The sequence below is a fragment of the Cheilinus undulatus genome, linkage group 5, assembly GCF_018320785.1.
Source record: "Cheilinus undulatus linkage group 5, ASM1832078v1, whole genome shotgun sequence".
NCBI classification, from domain to species: domain Eukaryota; kingdom Metazoa; phylum Chordata; class Actinopteri; order Labriformes; family Labridae; genus Cheilinus; species Cheilinus undulatus.
In genome coordinates this window covers 14,468,400-14,485,433 of record NC_054869.1, presented here as the reverse complement: position 1 = coordinate 14,485,433, position 17,034 = coordinate 14,468,400, and the positions used below count along the sequence as shown (strand labels likewise).

The following is a 17,034-nucleotide window of genomic DNA, read 5'->3' as shown; positions in this document are numbered from 1 at the left end:
TGACTACCTTTTCCATGAGGAAGACGTGGCTTAGACTAGCTAAAAATAGGTCTTCCATCATCAAAACTCTGACAAACAGTAAGTTAAGTTTCATCAAGAAGACATTAAAAAGACTAAAATGGTAGTGCTGGACATTCAAAATCCATGGTATCTCTCCCCTGTGCATGTAAGGTATGTCAGTGTTTTCATCAGTGCATTTTAAGTTAAAGTATTGATAGTGCATTTATATAAGTATTTTTGAATTAATTGTACAATTTGGCCGAATAAATTAGTTAAAACAGAATAAACTTTGCAGCTAAAAGTAAAGACTTAATGTAAGAACTCTTTATTCAGTGAATTTGGACTAAAATGATTTCGAGTTTTAATCGACTAAAACTAGAAAAAACAATAAAGGTTAAAGTGACTAAATTTAAAATTTCAAATAGCTGCCAAATTAACACTGGAGTTGACCAAGTGAATCATGGATATTAATAAAGTTCACGGGTCAAAAGAGGAACTGGTTGGTGAATAAGAGTTTCAGAAAAACCTAAAAGCTTAAGAGAGAAATGTCAAGACTCAGACTGGGCTCTACATCTTCTCTGAAGTATATAAGGTCTCAGCCCACTTCCTTTAACAGAAAGTGAACATCCTTATTAGCATGCAAATACTAATGATATTTTCCTGTTTGAGGTGTAACTGATGGCGTTTACATTTCTTAATCTCTGCTCTAATAATTAGGATGAGTATCTTGTTACCATGCAAAACCCCAGTTTGACAGAAGGCACCGGAAGTCGCTCCCGCACTTAACACAATCAAATCAATCAAACAATCAAAGTATCATTGGGGCTAGGGATAAGGTAGATAAAATCTGCACAAACATGAAAGAGATTCACACATCTCCACAGCTAAAGCTAACTAGCCCAGTTAGCTCCAGGCCTCATGACCTGCTCCAGTGGCAGAGTCTTTCCTCTGATTGAAAGAAATGAACGTGGTGTGTCCATTCAGTGCTCAGTCCAGGGCAGAGGTCTCAAAACAGGCTTGATTTTTGTCTCACCCAAAAGAGCAATGGAGCAGAAAGGGCTAGGTTAGGAGGCCGAGATAACACAAATGCCTCGATGCCCACGCACTCCCCTTCCAACACATAAACACAGTGATGTCACTTAGTGACCCCGCTGAGTGCATGAATTCACGTCTGGGCCCGAGAGAGACACACAAACACATACAGGGGGAGGGAGGTGGGAGGATACCTCTTTTTGTTTGTTTACTGTACATTTAAACATACCAAGAATTAAGGTTGGCTGCCAAATTTTTGTAATAGCAATTACACATGGATCTGAGCATGTAGCCAACACACCAACACACAGACACACAACCTATTCAAGGTCTTCCATTAACATTAACGTTCTCCTTTTCAACTCTTGACTAATTTTCTGACACAAGATCACCAATAGAGTATTTGGAGATGGAGTAAACAATGAAAAATATTCATTAGTGATGGACTAATGGAATCTTAATGGAAGCTTTAAAGTATAGTAGCTTTTGTGTCTCACTTTTCTATAGAAGACACTTTGGTAAACTAATAACTAATAGCAAGGGGGTGGGGGTGGGGGGGTGGGGGGTTAATAAGGAGGTCAGCTCAGCTTTCAAAGTCATTTAAGAACTAACTTCCTCTGCTCTATTTCATGTAAATACCTAACTTTATAGCCAAAATAACATCTTTATAAGACAGCGCCCCCTCTAAAATCTGGGTTAGTGTTAGTCTGTGTGTGTAAGTTTGTGTCAGAGCATGCACTGTCCTGAGACAGTTCTCCTCTTCAACCAATCCACGGCCCTGGACCCAGGAAGCTGGGCCCTTTGCCATATTGTGAGCCTGCCCACACGTCCGCCTGCCGCCCACCAGGAAGAGGAAATTAGAACCATTCCATCCTGTCATTGCTCCGCCACCAGAGTGCACAAGGAAGAAAGGGCTCATACATACATACACATACACATTGACCCAACCTATTCATGTTTTATGAAGGAATCTCTCCCCATTTTGAAAAATGAGCTAAAAGGCTAATGGGGTTCAACATAACCTTGCAGTAGAAACATGTGTATATGCTCTCTTAAAAAGCACATGTTGAATCTCCTGGGAGGAGCCAAGAGCAGGAAGCAATCCTTAACAAGCTCTCCGGAAGACGGGTGGGATCGTCCAACCACTCCCCTCAGGACCTCTGCTTTGCATGTGCGTGTGTTCTGTGTGCGTGTGCAAGCTTGTGTGTATGTGTATTCCTGAAAACGTGAGGCTTAAGGAATGGAATAGTGCTCACTGCCTGCTCAAACGGGGGCGAGTATTAGGAATGAAAACCAAATAAACTTTCTTCCAGACGCACTAACACCGCAGCAGCCCCACTCAATTCATTTTAACAATCTGTGTTACTTCACTGCAGGACTTCCTGTGGTCCAGGTTGAAGAGCATAGCGGGGTCAAATAATAAAAATATTACGGGGCACTGCCCTAAGTGCTGTATGGATTTAATGCATGAGGAAAATAAGCAAAAAAACATGCTAAATTGTTTTTACACTACTTTACTGTCATTTTTGTAACAAACTCAATCTATTTATCTACATGGAAAACTCTGGGAAAAAACCTTTAAACTTACCCGCAAAAACTATAAGACCCTGATTCAGTATTGATGCATTTATGGCCAACCTTTGACACAGCAGCAACAAAAACTCCACAAAAACTAAAATGAAAACTTACTTTTTCAGAGGGTCGATAACTGTCTTCTGGATCTGGTTGACCTGTAATAATAAGAAATAAAACTTTTGGTAATGCAGGCAAAAAACATCACTATATCAAGGGATGTGAAATTACAAATTGTTATTCATTGTCAACACGAGTTACATCAAAACTGGAGTCGGAACAAAATAGCTTGTACATCTCTGGCTCATTAGCAGCTAAGTAATACCACTGAACAAACATCAGTTATTGTGTATATTTCACACAGAGCACTCAAGAAAAAAAGGAGAGTGGTGGTGGTGGTGGGGTGCGTGCAAAGAAACTTTCGTGACGTTGACTCTTTTTATTGTACACAAGCCCTGAGGAGAAAACCCTGAATATTCATTGAGCTTGCGATACAAAAGGATGAAACTGTCAGGGGACGGACATGAAAGCAAAGCCCCACTGATTTCAAATCCTGTGGAGGGTGGGCTGCCGTACAAGATGAAAGTTCTTTGCAAACAAACATTTTAACAATAACAGTTTATATTTTTCTACATTCTCCTTCTGGTTGCCAGAACCGACAGGGGAGGGAGAGAGAGAAGGGGAAGGGAAGGGGGGTGTTAAATGGAAGTAAACGAACATCTCATCTCAAGGCCTCCAGCCCCGGCACCAAGTCTCATTGACAGAAGTTGGTGCACAATTAATAAAGTTTCCAGCATCATTTACATTGCAGATTCAAAATGACTGTTACCAGCAGATCTTTCAGTATGTCAGACTGCTAAGTTAACCATGCAACCGAGGCAAGAGAGGAGTAAATGCTAAGTATGGTGAAGGAGAAATTTAAAGCAGCGAGATGTGAAGTGACAGCTGCATGAGAACAGTGAGCAGCTCTGCTAATCATATGTTCACTCACTATTGGAAGGACAGTCAATCACACCACAACAAGGAAGCGAGATCGCAGCTGTGCTTTGTAAAAATGCCCTGACCATCTATGAGAACATACAGCAACACTCGCTGCTTCACACCGGCACATTTCCAAGTACAAAATGGTTGATTGTGGTTTGAGGGAAAACAGAGAACCAATAACAAATAAGTACATGGGAATTCACATTTTCTTTGTTTTACATATTCACACCATCCCCCCCCTCCCCGACTCGAGCTGCGCCGCTGCTTCTAAGGTGAGAGCATGCAGCGAGGAGGGAGAACAACAGCGGCAGATTTGCTTAAGCATGCTGGTGCCCTCTACCCTCTGCCCCTTCCCACAGAGAGGGGGGGGCAGAGCTATTCCTTGGAGGCCCTGCAGAGCCCGAGGCCGACGCTCAAGCAGTAGTCTCCATCAGTGAGTCACGGGGCAGAGGCCATCCTGGCACACAGGCCTCCCAAAAATACACACAGATCGCAGAGGAAATCAATATCCCTCCAAACGGAGCATCCTCTACTGCGCTGCCGCCATCTACACTGGGGCTCAGCTTCGGCAGCAGTGTGCCGGCGGGGCTGTGCGCCCTCCTCAGCCCCAGAAATAAACACACAGACCTGGGCCACTGCTGCCTTCATTATCGCTGCACGTTTTATCTGCTGGCTCTCTCACTTGCGGGCCCTGCGGCAGAACATCTCGTCTCAACACTGAGAGAAGAGCAAAGGGTGGATGCTTTTGTGTCTGTTTTGCTGGAGCAATAGGGTTTGCTGCTGGTGCCGTCAGAATCAACAGTCAGCTTGAAGGGAGAAGCTGGAGTAGTGTTCCAGTGAGCTGTGCTGGATTTTAAACACCTAGCAAACCTGAGGTGATATTCCACATCGCAGACTGACCAAAAAGTGCTCACTTTCACGATTCTGCCTTTAGCTCACTTTCAGCCAATCTACAAAAGGAGGCACACAGCCCTGCCCAAACCTGGAACTGAACATCGTGTTATGGTGAGGATTTTTATTTAGTAAGACTGAAAGAAGTACTGAGAAAATCAGGTGTGACCCAGCTGTCAAAATCCACTCTGGATCAAAGAGTGTTAAAAAAAAAACACATACAACCACGTCAATACAGTTGGTGACTGTTGTCCTCCTCAAATGAAAAAGTGTTGCTGCCTGGCTGAATCACTGTCAAATACATCCCAGTCACAGAGCCAAACTGGAAAACAACTCAGCATGGAGCCAGAATATGGAATCACAGCTATGCAGTAAAAAGAAATGCTGCACATTTTGCTAACAGGGAGTGCTTCAAAAGGAAAAATAGAACATTACATTCATTTTGAATGTATAAGTTGATGAGGGCTTTGAGGAGGGCTATGCAAGTTCAAGAAGGATTCAACACCGGTAAAAATTTGTCTTCAGTTCCAGATTTAAACACACTTTAAATGAAAATCAAAAACAAATGCGATATTCTATAAAATCTGAGGAATGTAGAGTTACAACATGCTGAAAACAGTCAAACTGGCAGTAGTGCTCTTCCAGGCACTCGACCAAGCCAAGTCCTGGATCATACACACCCCGGGTCACAAACCCACACGCTCCGTCCAACCCACATTCTACTTTGTCTAGTCACTCAAAATTGCTCCTGTAAAATTTGATGAGCTGTGAGAAGCCTGTCTGAAACACTGGTTAAAACTGAGCAGAAAAAGGAACAAAAAAAATGTCTGTGACAAAACTGTTACTTCGAGTTCACCTTACAAGTTGAGCAGCATTTTTCATTCAATGGAGTGGTTCTTCTTTGTTGTGACACTGATTTTCAGTCAAGTAGAAGCAATATCAAAAGGTTGATGATTTAATGAAAGAAAGACTTAAAGGCATTTCTATTAGAGTACTGGTTGCAGCATGGACACTGCACTCACACATACTGGACAAAACTGTATAGTTAAATTTTCTATGGAAATTTGATATAAAGTTCAAGAAGTGTTTAAGAAATATAAATCATGTCCAATCAGCCCAATACATACAAATCCAGATGGTCTCTTTTCCCTGAGATACAACACCACAATTTCAGCATGGAATTAAAAAAAACAGAAGTTATGCACTTAAAAAAAGGCTTTCATTTTTTCCACCTTTGTTTGATCATTGTTGTAAAGGTTATGAAATCACTCCGGTGCACAACTAAATGTGAGAAGAAAGGGGAATATTTTTAAGGCAACAAATGTGAGGAGCCCAGAACACCTAACAGTAGGGCAATGAGTCAAGAAAACACAGATGGAAAAAAGTCAATCGGTATATGCCTTAGTGTGATCTCCTGTGTTCTACTGTGTTTTTTCCTCTTTAAAAGTCTACTCTTCACAGCGAAGTGCCTTGAGGATGCACACATGCGGTGCCACTATGATTCACATTATAACTACCTTTGGCGATGATTCTAATCAAAAACCTGAAGTGCACCCAGCGAATAATCTGGAGAGTCCCGTCAGCCAAAGAAAAGATCTTCACAAAGTAAAGCTGTAAGAGAACGAACATGCTATAATGCTTACAGTTCTGCAAAAATGTCTGCCTATCTAAGGTTTCTCCCTTAGGACTAAACATACAAGAGCGAAAAAGCATAAAAGAGAAAAAGAAACTCACTTCAAATCAACAAATACTCCAAAAAAGAGAAGAAGTAAGACTAAATACAGGGAAAAGAAGTGACTGGATATATATTTTGTCACATTTTAGGTGTGACTTTCTGGATGGGTTGGCATGTCATGGCTTTCATGATTCCATGATGTTCCCTTTTTCAAGTGATTACAAAAAGTGAAGCTTTCGGGGATTTACATAAGTTTATTCTGGTGTTAATCTAGGCTCCTTTTCATGAATGGGGAAATAACCAACTGCAACCTTTCAAGGCATTTAGGGCGGGGTAAACCACTAATGATGGAAAAAATGTTGCAAACAGGCCAACAGTTTGTCTCAATTAGTAAAACAAGCATTACAATAGATGTGTTCACTACATGAGCAGTGAGCATATTACTTGTATTAATGTTGAGATGATTCCCTGTTTGAAAAGCTTTTTCCATTGTATGAGTTATTTTAGACACCAGTGAGTCACAAATGCATCAATCTTCACAGCTGATAACCAGTAGCTTGAGCTTATAGAGGATGACGCCACAGATGCTTTTCAAACACAGCAGAAGGAAAGACATACGGATAGTTTTTAGTCCACTGGCTGCAAAATATTGACGAATATGAAAATATGCATTTTCAACAAAAACTTGTCTTGATTCCTACTTTGTATGTCTGAGGAGAGAAGTTTCCCCCCGATACCAATCTTGTGCTATCAGTGCCAGCGGCATGTGCCAAGAAAAGAGAGCGGAGAACGACAGAAAAAGATGGAGATAAAACGCTGGAAATTTAAAGTGAGCAAAAATGTTGGATTGACTCTGACCTTCTCCTGGTTGAAGGCATCCATCCTTCTCATGGCTGTATCTAAGGCAGTCATGGACTCCAAGAAGGCCTGGTCCTGTTCACACAGCGGGTTACTCAGCAGGTCTGCAGAGATCTTCACTGCAGCTTTGGACATAGCTGACAGGAAAAAACACACACAGAAGAAAGATTGTTGACATGTCATTTAAGGAAAAGACCATAATGCAGATACAATCAGTTTAAATTGTTACAGAAGATTCTTATTCAATCAAATTCAGTGACTGACTATTTACATTTGCTTCTGACCATATTTGCTGATTACACTAAGGCTTTAACCGTTTTATTACTGTATGTATTTAGATCTTCAAAAATGACTTTTTAAAAAGACTAAAGAGCAAAACTAAAGTGGCATAATTCTGCCCCCACTGTAAAAATCTGGGGGGGGGTTAGCTGCCGTGTTAAATATTCACCAGAGCACCAAGAATCTCTGCAATGTTTCTACACTGACAGCACCAATTACAGTTAATCTGCACTCATGCCACTTGTTTAGACACATAGCACATATCAGATTATGGCTTCACTGTCAAAATAAATGAGCTTCACTGAGGAGACACTAGCTGACAGGGGAAGGCTGTGGTGAAAATGGGCTTCATGGAGATCTGGAACAGTGTTTTCACACTCCCTTGGGATTCTCTCAAGACCATTTTCAACCAATCAATTATTACCAAGTGGCATTTCTGCATTGCTCTCTTTCTGACAGGGGACAAATTGCCTGATTTGACGTTGTCTGATTCCGCAGTGAGACATTGTGATTACAGGGTCATAAAAATCAAAGGGTGACCGAAGGGTTGTGATTTAATTATTTGTATTAGTAGTGTGCAAATGAGAGGAGCTTCAGTCCCTAATAACCTGGGGCTGAAACAAGAGGAACAATTTGTCAGTGTGAAAAGCACAGTTATCCCTGCCACTTTCTCTGCCGTCTGTTACTTAGTCTAATTGAAACGGTGAACCACAGCGGCCCTTAAAAGATAATATCGTCCCTCACCAGCTAATTGGCAGCGAGTTCAATAGAGCTCTGCATATCAGCACCCTTAACTTGATAAATGTTGGTTGATATAGAAAGCAGCGTATTAAATGCAGTGCTGACATGCAGAGTAGGTCCACTTCTTTGTTTGGTAGCAGTTGCTGGAGACGGGACCTGTGCAACAGATGGAATCCATTAACGATAATGAGGGCCTGACAGCTATGACACTTTGATGATGCAGACATCCATATTCCAGAGCACAAAGGAGAGGAAATGAAGAAGCCTCTCACTCCTCCACCCGTCCCCGCTCCTCCACCCCCACAACTGACTACTTACCACAGGCCATGTCTACCGCTGCTTCCCAAATACACAACTCCAAAACCAGCAAATAAGCAGATAAAAAGTAGAGTAAACATGGTTTCTGTGGCCGACAAATGCATGAATAAATAAATGAATGAAGACATTGCAGACAAATGGAGCCCTAACTGAATGTTGCACAAAGAGATACACTCGTAAATCCAAATCAAACATGCTATGATAGCCTAGAAAAGCCTGTGCAAGATTAAGGGGAGGACCCGCAATCTCACATCTCCAATTTTTCCAGGTCGTTCAGAGAGCTGAAACACCACCAAACAAACTAAGACAACCAAATGTCTTTCCTAGCCTTGAAAAACCTGCCAAGCAACATCAAGTATGTCATGAACAAGTGGAGATCAATGGCACACCCGGTGCCAACACACAGTTTGGTGGTAGAACACACCTAAATCAGCCTCGGTGCTTTTCTTCATGTCCTTGTGAAGCTTTTTTGTCTGATCCTCCAGCCTGTAAGACAAGACGAATATTATCAAACACACTCTGGTTTAGTGAAACAGTAAAGCTGGAACACTGAAAAACAATGGGAAATGTGAGCTGAAATACATGTTTAACAATGGCATTAGTCAGATACAGAAGAGAAATGACAAAAGGGGACAACAATAGTAACAGGATACCAGCTTTATGCCTGTCTTATTTGATCTAATCTATAGATTTCAAATTCAAGATCCCTTCTTTCACTCCAGATGTGTTGTGTAGACAGAAAAAATGTAAGCCAGAAAACTCCAAAAGGAAATGAGTATATAAAAATGTGGTTCAAGAAGGAATTACACATTTCATTGATTCCACATAAAATGTTATTATAACATCCGTTAGCTAATTAATAATACAGGAAATCCTTCTTGTTACTGTCAACTACATTTGTGCTCAAAAGCATTAATGTCTTCAATCATTCTACGGCACATATTCCATTGATGGGTGTTAAAAACGGCAATTACTAGACTATGGAGGCTGAAAACACACCATTCATTATATCAATTAAGGCAAACGAGGGGTTTAGAATCTCCCCTGAGACTGCTGTCATACCACTTCTACTGGTTGGATAAAAAAAACGAACGTGATGGGGTTTTGCTTTGAGAGATTACAATAACTAGGAAAACAAAAGGTGTGTAAACCCATAGGAATTCATTAGGGCCATTGTTCATGAAATTTAAAGACATCCGTAGCACACATATGGCTGGATGAAAAAAGAAAGTGAAATGTGTCCTAACCCAGGAATTTGACAGCTTTGTCTAGTGTTAAGCTGTTGGAAAGGAAACAATATTGTTACAGCATACCCATAGACTTATTAAACAAATATCAATATGACCTTCTCTCTTTCCATACTTTATTGTTAAACTGTTAAACCAAAAGAGTCAGGCTTTATAGTGTTAAGCACCTCAATGCAATCATCCTCTTTTATAAATGCTTGCTTTATAACTCCAAATAACACATTATTGATACTTCTACATTGCTGTTTGAAGGCCAAATACTTGCATCCCTGTTATGCTTTCTTTGTGTGCAATATGTAATGCATGGAGGTGGAATGGTGGGGCTGGGTGGGGTTTCTTCACCTCTGACCCGCCATCAGTGGTAGTGACAAAGGTGCAATGGGGGAAAAAAGCTGTCAGTGTGTAATGTCTGAGCTGGCAAAGCTGAACGGTGCTGTTTCCCGTCGTGCTCCCATTGAATAACATTTATTTGTATAGCACTTATCAAAACCAACATTAAAAAGTGCTTCACAAAAACATCAAAGCCCAGCTATGAAACGCAATAAAAAAGAAAAATAAGCATCAGTTTAAAAGCAAAAGATACAAAAAGCAGCAGTAACAAATTAAAACTGAATATACAGAAGAATAAAATAGGAATGAAAAATTAGATCAAATATTTAATAGACCAGTGGTTGAATAAAACAATCATATTAAACAAGAGATGATGGAAAAAACACAATTCACAAGAAGGCTTTCTGATAAATTTATGTTTTAAAAAAGAATTCAAAAGAAGACACCGAAGATGCTTGTCTGAGATCTTCAGACAGGTCATCCCACAGCCGAGGTGATCAAACAGAAACAGTCTTTAAAGATTGAGGTGGTTACAATGAGGAAATTCCTGCATGAGGATCTCAGGCTGCGTTCTGGATGGTAAAGGGGACATCAATTCAAGAAATAGTGTTCTGCAACCAAAATGCAGTTTAAATTCATGCATTGTCACTCCTACATTTTTTTTTCATAGAAATGCAATGTGTACGCACAAAGGCAGAATGAAGGCAGAACTTTATTATGGTGCAGTTGTGGAATGACAATTAGTAAGCAGGACCACCACATCTGCATTTTATAATACCAAACACATGTAACAGAAAAGTATCAAAAATTGTCTTCTGAATATAATTCCACTGTACTGATGTTAAATGAAATGATACAGGCTGCTAGTAAAATCATGTGAGTTTTGAAGCAAAAATGACCATTTTGTTTATTATAGCCATATCAAAGCACACACAATCTCAAATTACCATCATCACACACACTATATCCCATCACAAAATAGCATTAAGGGTCCTTGGCAGCTCTACAGCAGTAACAAGCATATTTTGTAGTATTAGCCAATGTCTGACAGCTTTGATATAAAATAATGATCTGTTATGAAATTTAATTTCATTTTCCAGTGCTGCCAAAACAAAGGGTTAGTAAACTCTAAGCAATCAGGGTCTAAAGGTAACTAAATATCTTTAATTATTTCCTATCAAAAGTTGCTTCTACATGCTTTTGTTTGTCTTGACATTTTTTAGGATTTTGCACTCAATCGCTACAGACCAGATGGAGGTTGTTCCAAAAATGTCATTTGCAATAAATGATGTAACTTCATCCCTTATTGTTCGCACCACAAGAAAAAACAACATTCTGTCAGAACAATCTCCACAGTAACTTCTTGTATTTTCTCACAAACTAGATGGAACTGGGTCTCATATCAGCTGTCCTCTAAATTAATAAAAAATATACTCATTCCAGATATTTACAACACAGACATTTCTTATTGCAGCATATGGTACTTACATGAAAGACACAAACATTAGCAATACTTCTGTAAGGATTAAGTCAGTGCCTAATAATTAGAAGGCTTCATCCTGTTTCCTTAACACAGACAATTGGGACATTTTTCCATGCAGCTATTATATTCCACTTGTGTTTTCGATTACATTTACAGCTTGCAAAGTGCCTTTAGAATTGTAAAACAAAAAGCATTCAAATGCAAATATGTGGTCAGTTTCTTTGTGAGTGCAAGAAGTAAAAGTATTTTAGGATTCATCACACATAACTAGCCTTTGTTTTGAATGTGATGCTGAATGCCAGCGGAGTCAAAGGAGGGCATCATGTAAAACACACTAATACCAAAACAGTCTTGTACATTGGCTGCCACAGTTAACACTTTAGAGTAATGAAAGGAGAAAATATGAGATGAGGAAAATAACAGTTTAACAGTTAAACCCTGCCAATCACTGAGACCCGGTTTGTGGGATAATGGGTGAAAGCCTCCCACCATGTTAACAAACTAACATGCTCTGAGACCAATGCCTGTACACTGAAGATGTGTTCTTATAGGGTTTGTTTGTGCATGTGAAACTTGTGTTCTAGATAGCACCTCCTACTTTAAAATGTGTTGCACAATACTGTTGCATCTTTCTCTGTCAGCACTGACAGTGAGAGAGTTATCCTGGATGAATGCCAGGTGAGCCTGGAGTCTCTCTCCAAAAGGTGCTAATAGAGCGGCCGAGCGGAACAGCTGCTGCTCCTTGCTCCAGTGCCCTAGTGATGAGCCTATGCGGCCACAATCACAGAACCACAATCTCTGAAGAACTGGACAGAGGTGACAAAATTTTGTCTGACGTCCACACACAAACTCATTGTGTGCCACTAGAAGAAAAAAACAGGCGTTTAAATAAGTCTGGCCTTTTACAATTAAGGGGACAATAACTTTCTCACAAGAACAAGGTCAGGCACTGATGCTTCATGACTATTTAAGGTTTTCTACTTTGATCACATGTAATACGCTACCAGAAGTGTTAACAGTAGAGTTTCAGTCTGTCATGTGTGCCTCATGCAGATTAACCAGTGCCAAATATCATGTCAACATCTTGATCTTGACAAATTGTTTGGATGCTCTAAATTAAAATAGACTGATGTTATAAAGCCTGTTAGCATTCAAGGGACCAAGCACAGCAAGCTTGTCATGTATGATTGCATGTTTTGTTCTGTATTTGATACATAACTGGAGAACTGATATCCGCTAATTGCAAAATTAAGTGTCATTAATAAGTTAGGGATAATTTCTTTTGCCAACAATACACCTGCAATTCTATTTGTAGGGCAGTTTTGATAAGGCTTTTGCACAAAATAAATAAATAAATAAATAAAAATCTGTGAGCAGAGCTGAAGTCTGAAAGTGTATGCTTCAGGTCCACAGTTTTAAACTGTAGGTTTTGACAGTATCAATTTGGCTCCTGAGAAAATGCAATAAACATCATTTTTCCATTTTTGAAAACTAAATAACTGTAAAGCTTATCTGGAGACTAACTGATTACATGTGTAAAATCCAGTGTATAACATGAATTTAAAATACCTGTATTTTAATCTAAAAAGTCTTAAACGCCAACCAGTACACAAGTAAGAAGTGCTAAGACACAAGATTTTACATGATTGAAAATTCAGCCCCATTATTGTATATTGCAAACAGCCTCTTCAGCTTCACTGCCCATAACGTGCTGGAATATAATGACACAAACCCCACTGGCAAGTTATGGCAACACTCTTTAACCACTTTCCCCCCTTTTTAGACCATAGCAATAAGTGGTAAATGGACTTGAGCTTTTATAGCACTTTTCTAGCCATCTGACTATTCAAAGCATTTTTACACCACAGGCCACACCTACCCATTCACATGCTTTCACTCCAGATTCATACACTGTTGCTATGGAGCATTAGCCAACAGTTTTAATGTAAAATCTCATTCTTACAAATCCATGCACTATTATACACCACCAACGAAGCAGCAGGAGCAAACTGGGGTTCCGTGTCTTGCCCAAGGATTCATCAACATGTGACTGCAGGAATAGAAGACTGAACCCATGACCTTCTGATTGCGGGATGATGAACTCAACCTACTGAGCCACAGTCGCCCATAACCCCGATCCCATTGAGTAAATAAACCTACAGTTTAACTGAGAACAACACTCAGTTCCTCAGTAAGGACAAAAGATAACTGGCAGAGGAGCGTAGAGCCTCATCACTGCAGGCTGAGAGCTTAACTACTGTATTATAGCTGGTAAGGCTGGGCAATTCATCAAAATTAAGATTAAATGTCGGGCTTGACACCCCATATAAACTTTCAAGTTTAGAATAGTTTACAAAAAATGCTACTTTTTCTTGTTTTAATATATTTAATTAAAAATGAGAATTACATAAAAATGATAATTCCTGACAGTATAACAATTCATATCCAATTTGCCATATGATTCAAAATAATCAGATAGATATTTTTTCAAAACTGTTTGGCCCTAGCTTAATTTATCTAATCATGCATTGATTGTAAGAAAGATTGATTTGTTGCCTGTGTTCCTTAAAAGATAAATAAGATAGGACCTTAAAAACTACTTGCATATTAAATCGCAGTAGCAATAGCAGATTTCAAAAATGGACTGCTACTAATTAAACCAATATCCTACAAAATGAAAGATAAGTTTATGTTCATAACTGCCATGAATTTGTCTTTCATATGGTGTTTTACTATTTCTCTTGTCCCTCTCCTCTTCTTGCTTTTCTCCACCCCTCCTTCTAGCCCATTCCAACCCCAGTGCAGCTTCAGCAGAGAGCTGTTCAACATGAGCCTGGTCTACTTGACAGTCTTGACCGTTGAAGGGAGGGTTTATGTTGCCACTGTGACAGGCCTAAATACTGCAAGTGCTGTGCTCATGATTAACGCTGGTTTTTGTCATAAAAGGGTATAGTCTTTTATTATAATGTTAACGACTAACGTTGGTCTATTAAACACCACAACAGAGTGTATGGTCTTGACCTGCCCTCTTTGGAAAGTGTCTTGAGATAACTGTTAGGAATAAGCATGATAAGAGTCCCTCTTACTTTCCTTTCTTTTTTCTTTGTAAATTGTTTTCATGTGGGAAATAACCAATGAGTTAAGCTGTGTTGGAATGTCCGACAGTCTTGAATGCACCATGACAGCAGTGTGCACGTGAAGCTGCAACTGTGTCACCTTTAAATGACGTCACAAGACCCAGGTAGTGGGGAACGCTGCCACTGAGAGAAGACGCCAACTTGTCAATGGACTGCAGCGAACTGTTCCCTATGGACTTGAATGAAACTAGTCATTGTTTTTGAGTTATACCCCAACCAAAATAAAACTGAACCTAAAGAAAGCTTGGGCTCGCTGAACCATGCAACGCTTGCAGGACGAACTAGGTTGGACGCCCTGACGACCACGGCGTGCAGGTGAGCTAACCCAGCCTGTTTCTCCATACTGAAAACCAGTCCTGTTTTCTTTTCTTTTTTATTTAATACACTGGATGTTAGGCTTTAGTTTCTGACATTGTTTATTTACCTGGGTTTAGCCCGTAACAATAACTTTGATTATGAACTGGCACTATACAAACAATGATTGATTGATCAACTGACTGCAACTTAGTTAAATACCCTGATGACTTATATTCCATAATTTACAATAACAGCCCTTAAACTTAATATAACCTGTGGCTAATTCAGTGCAAGGTCTCGGTTGTTAGCAAACAAATGAAAAATGAACATAGTTTCAGTAAGACAAGGCACCGAACATGATGCAACGCAAACTTTAATGAAGTCCACATCTCTTTAGGATGCTGTCACATAACTTGCCGATAGAGAGTGAAGAAAGTTAATTCTGCAACTGTACAATGTTTTGCTCACTCCGCATTTTGCTGAAGACTTTTATAAGCTACACATTCTGGGTTTATTTTTATTCATATAGAATTTAATAGAGCAGAATGAAACATAATGCATTTATAGTTGTTCCATATTTTTCTACCACATTATGCATTAATGGCAAAGGCCACTAAACTACTGTTATCAGTCTGGGCCTAAAATTTCCTGGACATCACCAGACTCTTGTTAAGCTATGAGAAACACTGAGCAGTATACATGTTAATTATACTCACTTACTAACACTAACAATTGTCAGGCAGACAGAAAACAAAAACAGGGCTGATGGTGTAGCATACCAAGTATATTTAGGTCACAGAGGCTACACGATGTGTTGATATGGATCTCTAGGGTGGAGAACCAGAATGTCTGTACATGCCTGCCGCTCTGACTCATCTATAAGGTCTATTGGCACCACACCTTCCTGATAATGGGCCCTCCTACTCAACAAAACCTGAGAGGGAAATGGTGCTCCCACTCAATCTGCATGGCCCTCAGGGAGTTTCTAGAACCTCAGCCTCCCAGAAAGAGAGGGCCCGAATGTACCGAGCTCTCAGGTACTGGGTGTTTATGTGCTCTGAACCCTCTCTCCTTTGTTTCCCAGAAACAAACTTAACAAGATAGCTAAATAACATCTATCATATCTTTAGAAATGTTTAGTAATCTGTAAAAATCCTTTCATATCCAGAAAGTTGAGGTATATACTTGGAAAGTAAACTCTCTCCCTCTCTCTCTTTGGATTTCTAATTTCATACAGCACCATAACTCAAAAGTGGGTCTTTTCACAGTTCAGCGTTGAGAAAAGGAAAGTGACCAAACACAGCAGGGATCATCAAATTGTGTGAGACTGAGAAACTGTATGTACAATGAGGAGCATGTTAAGTGTGATTTTCTCTAGAGTGCTTTGTTAGCATGCAAAGTTTAAAAACTAACAAGAATAATTATAAATGAATTGCATAACACATAAAATGTCTAATTCTGGATCAACGTGGATAAATAAAAGACACAATCTCTTAATAATGTTGCTTCTTTCTAATTGGCTTGGAGAAATTCCTTTGCCAATATGAAGGCAACAAATGACTGCTCTCTTTAACACATATGGATGCATGGATCAAAAACACTAATTCTCACACTCTCCACAGGGTTATGAAAAGCATGAACAGACAATCTCTTCAATGACACAAAATGGAAATTAATTAAAAAGCAAACTTACTTTTGGAGCTTGTCATATTCTCTCTCGAAGTCTCTTTCAACCTGAAAAGAGAGTTAACTTTTACAATTCTACACATTTTGACAACAAAGAGAAGTATTTCCCCATGAAATTTTGGGGCAAAACTCATTTTCACAATTTTACATCATCAGAAGAAGTCTCCTCTTGATGTTGTTGATTTATGGCTTTTGCTTTGCAAGGATAGAGTCTTAGCTTAAATATGTGGATGTGGTGACATACTGTGTTAACTGGCAATGGCTTCCAGAAGTGTTCTGCACCCAGGTGGTAATATTAATCACAAAATGATGCAGGTTTATAATGTAGCCTTACCTAAAGGGCTGAATGCCACTGGCATTCAATGTTGGTTTTTGGCTTGGTTTTTGATGATATTATGAATTGTAGATGGTCAAGTCTCTTAAGTCTTTGAAACTACATGTTGAGGAAAACTGTTCATAAATTATTGGTCTGTTTTCCCATGGAGTGAGTGAAAGAAATGGAAC

At 39.6% G+C, this 17,034-nt stretch overlaps 1 protein-coding gene across 1 annotated transcript in view; it reads right to left on the bottom strand.

Annotated features, from left to right (window-relative positions):
• The window catches only part of bin3 (bridging integrator 3), a 46,083-nt gene that overhangs the window by 9,381 nt on the left and 19,668 nt on the right, over positions 1-17,034 (bottom strand). Inside the window, exons 3-6 of the mRNA XM_041788517.1 lie at positions 16,538-16,578; positions 8,775-8,836; positions 7,013-7,149; positions 2,722-2,762 (exon numbers count right to left, since the gene is read on the bottom strand). Of these exons, the coding sequence (XP_041644451.1) occupies positions 2,722-2,762; positions 7,013-7,149; positions 8,775-8,836; positions 16,538-16,578 (281 nt within the window). The remainder of the gene's footprint in view (positions 1-2,721; positions 2,763-7,012; positions 7,150-8,774; positions 8,837-16,537; positions 16,579-17,034) is intronic.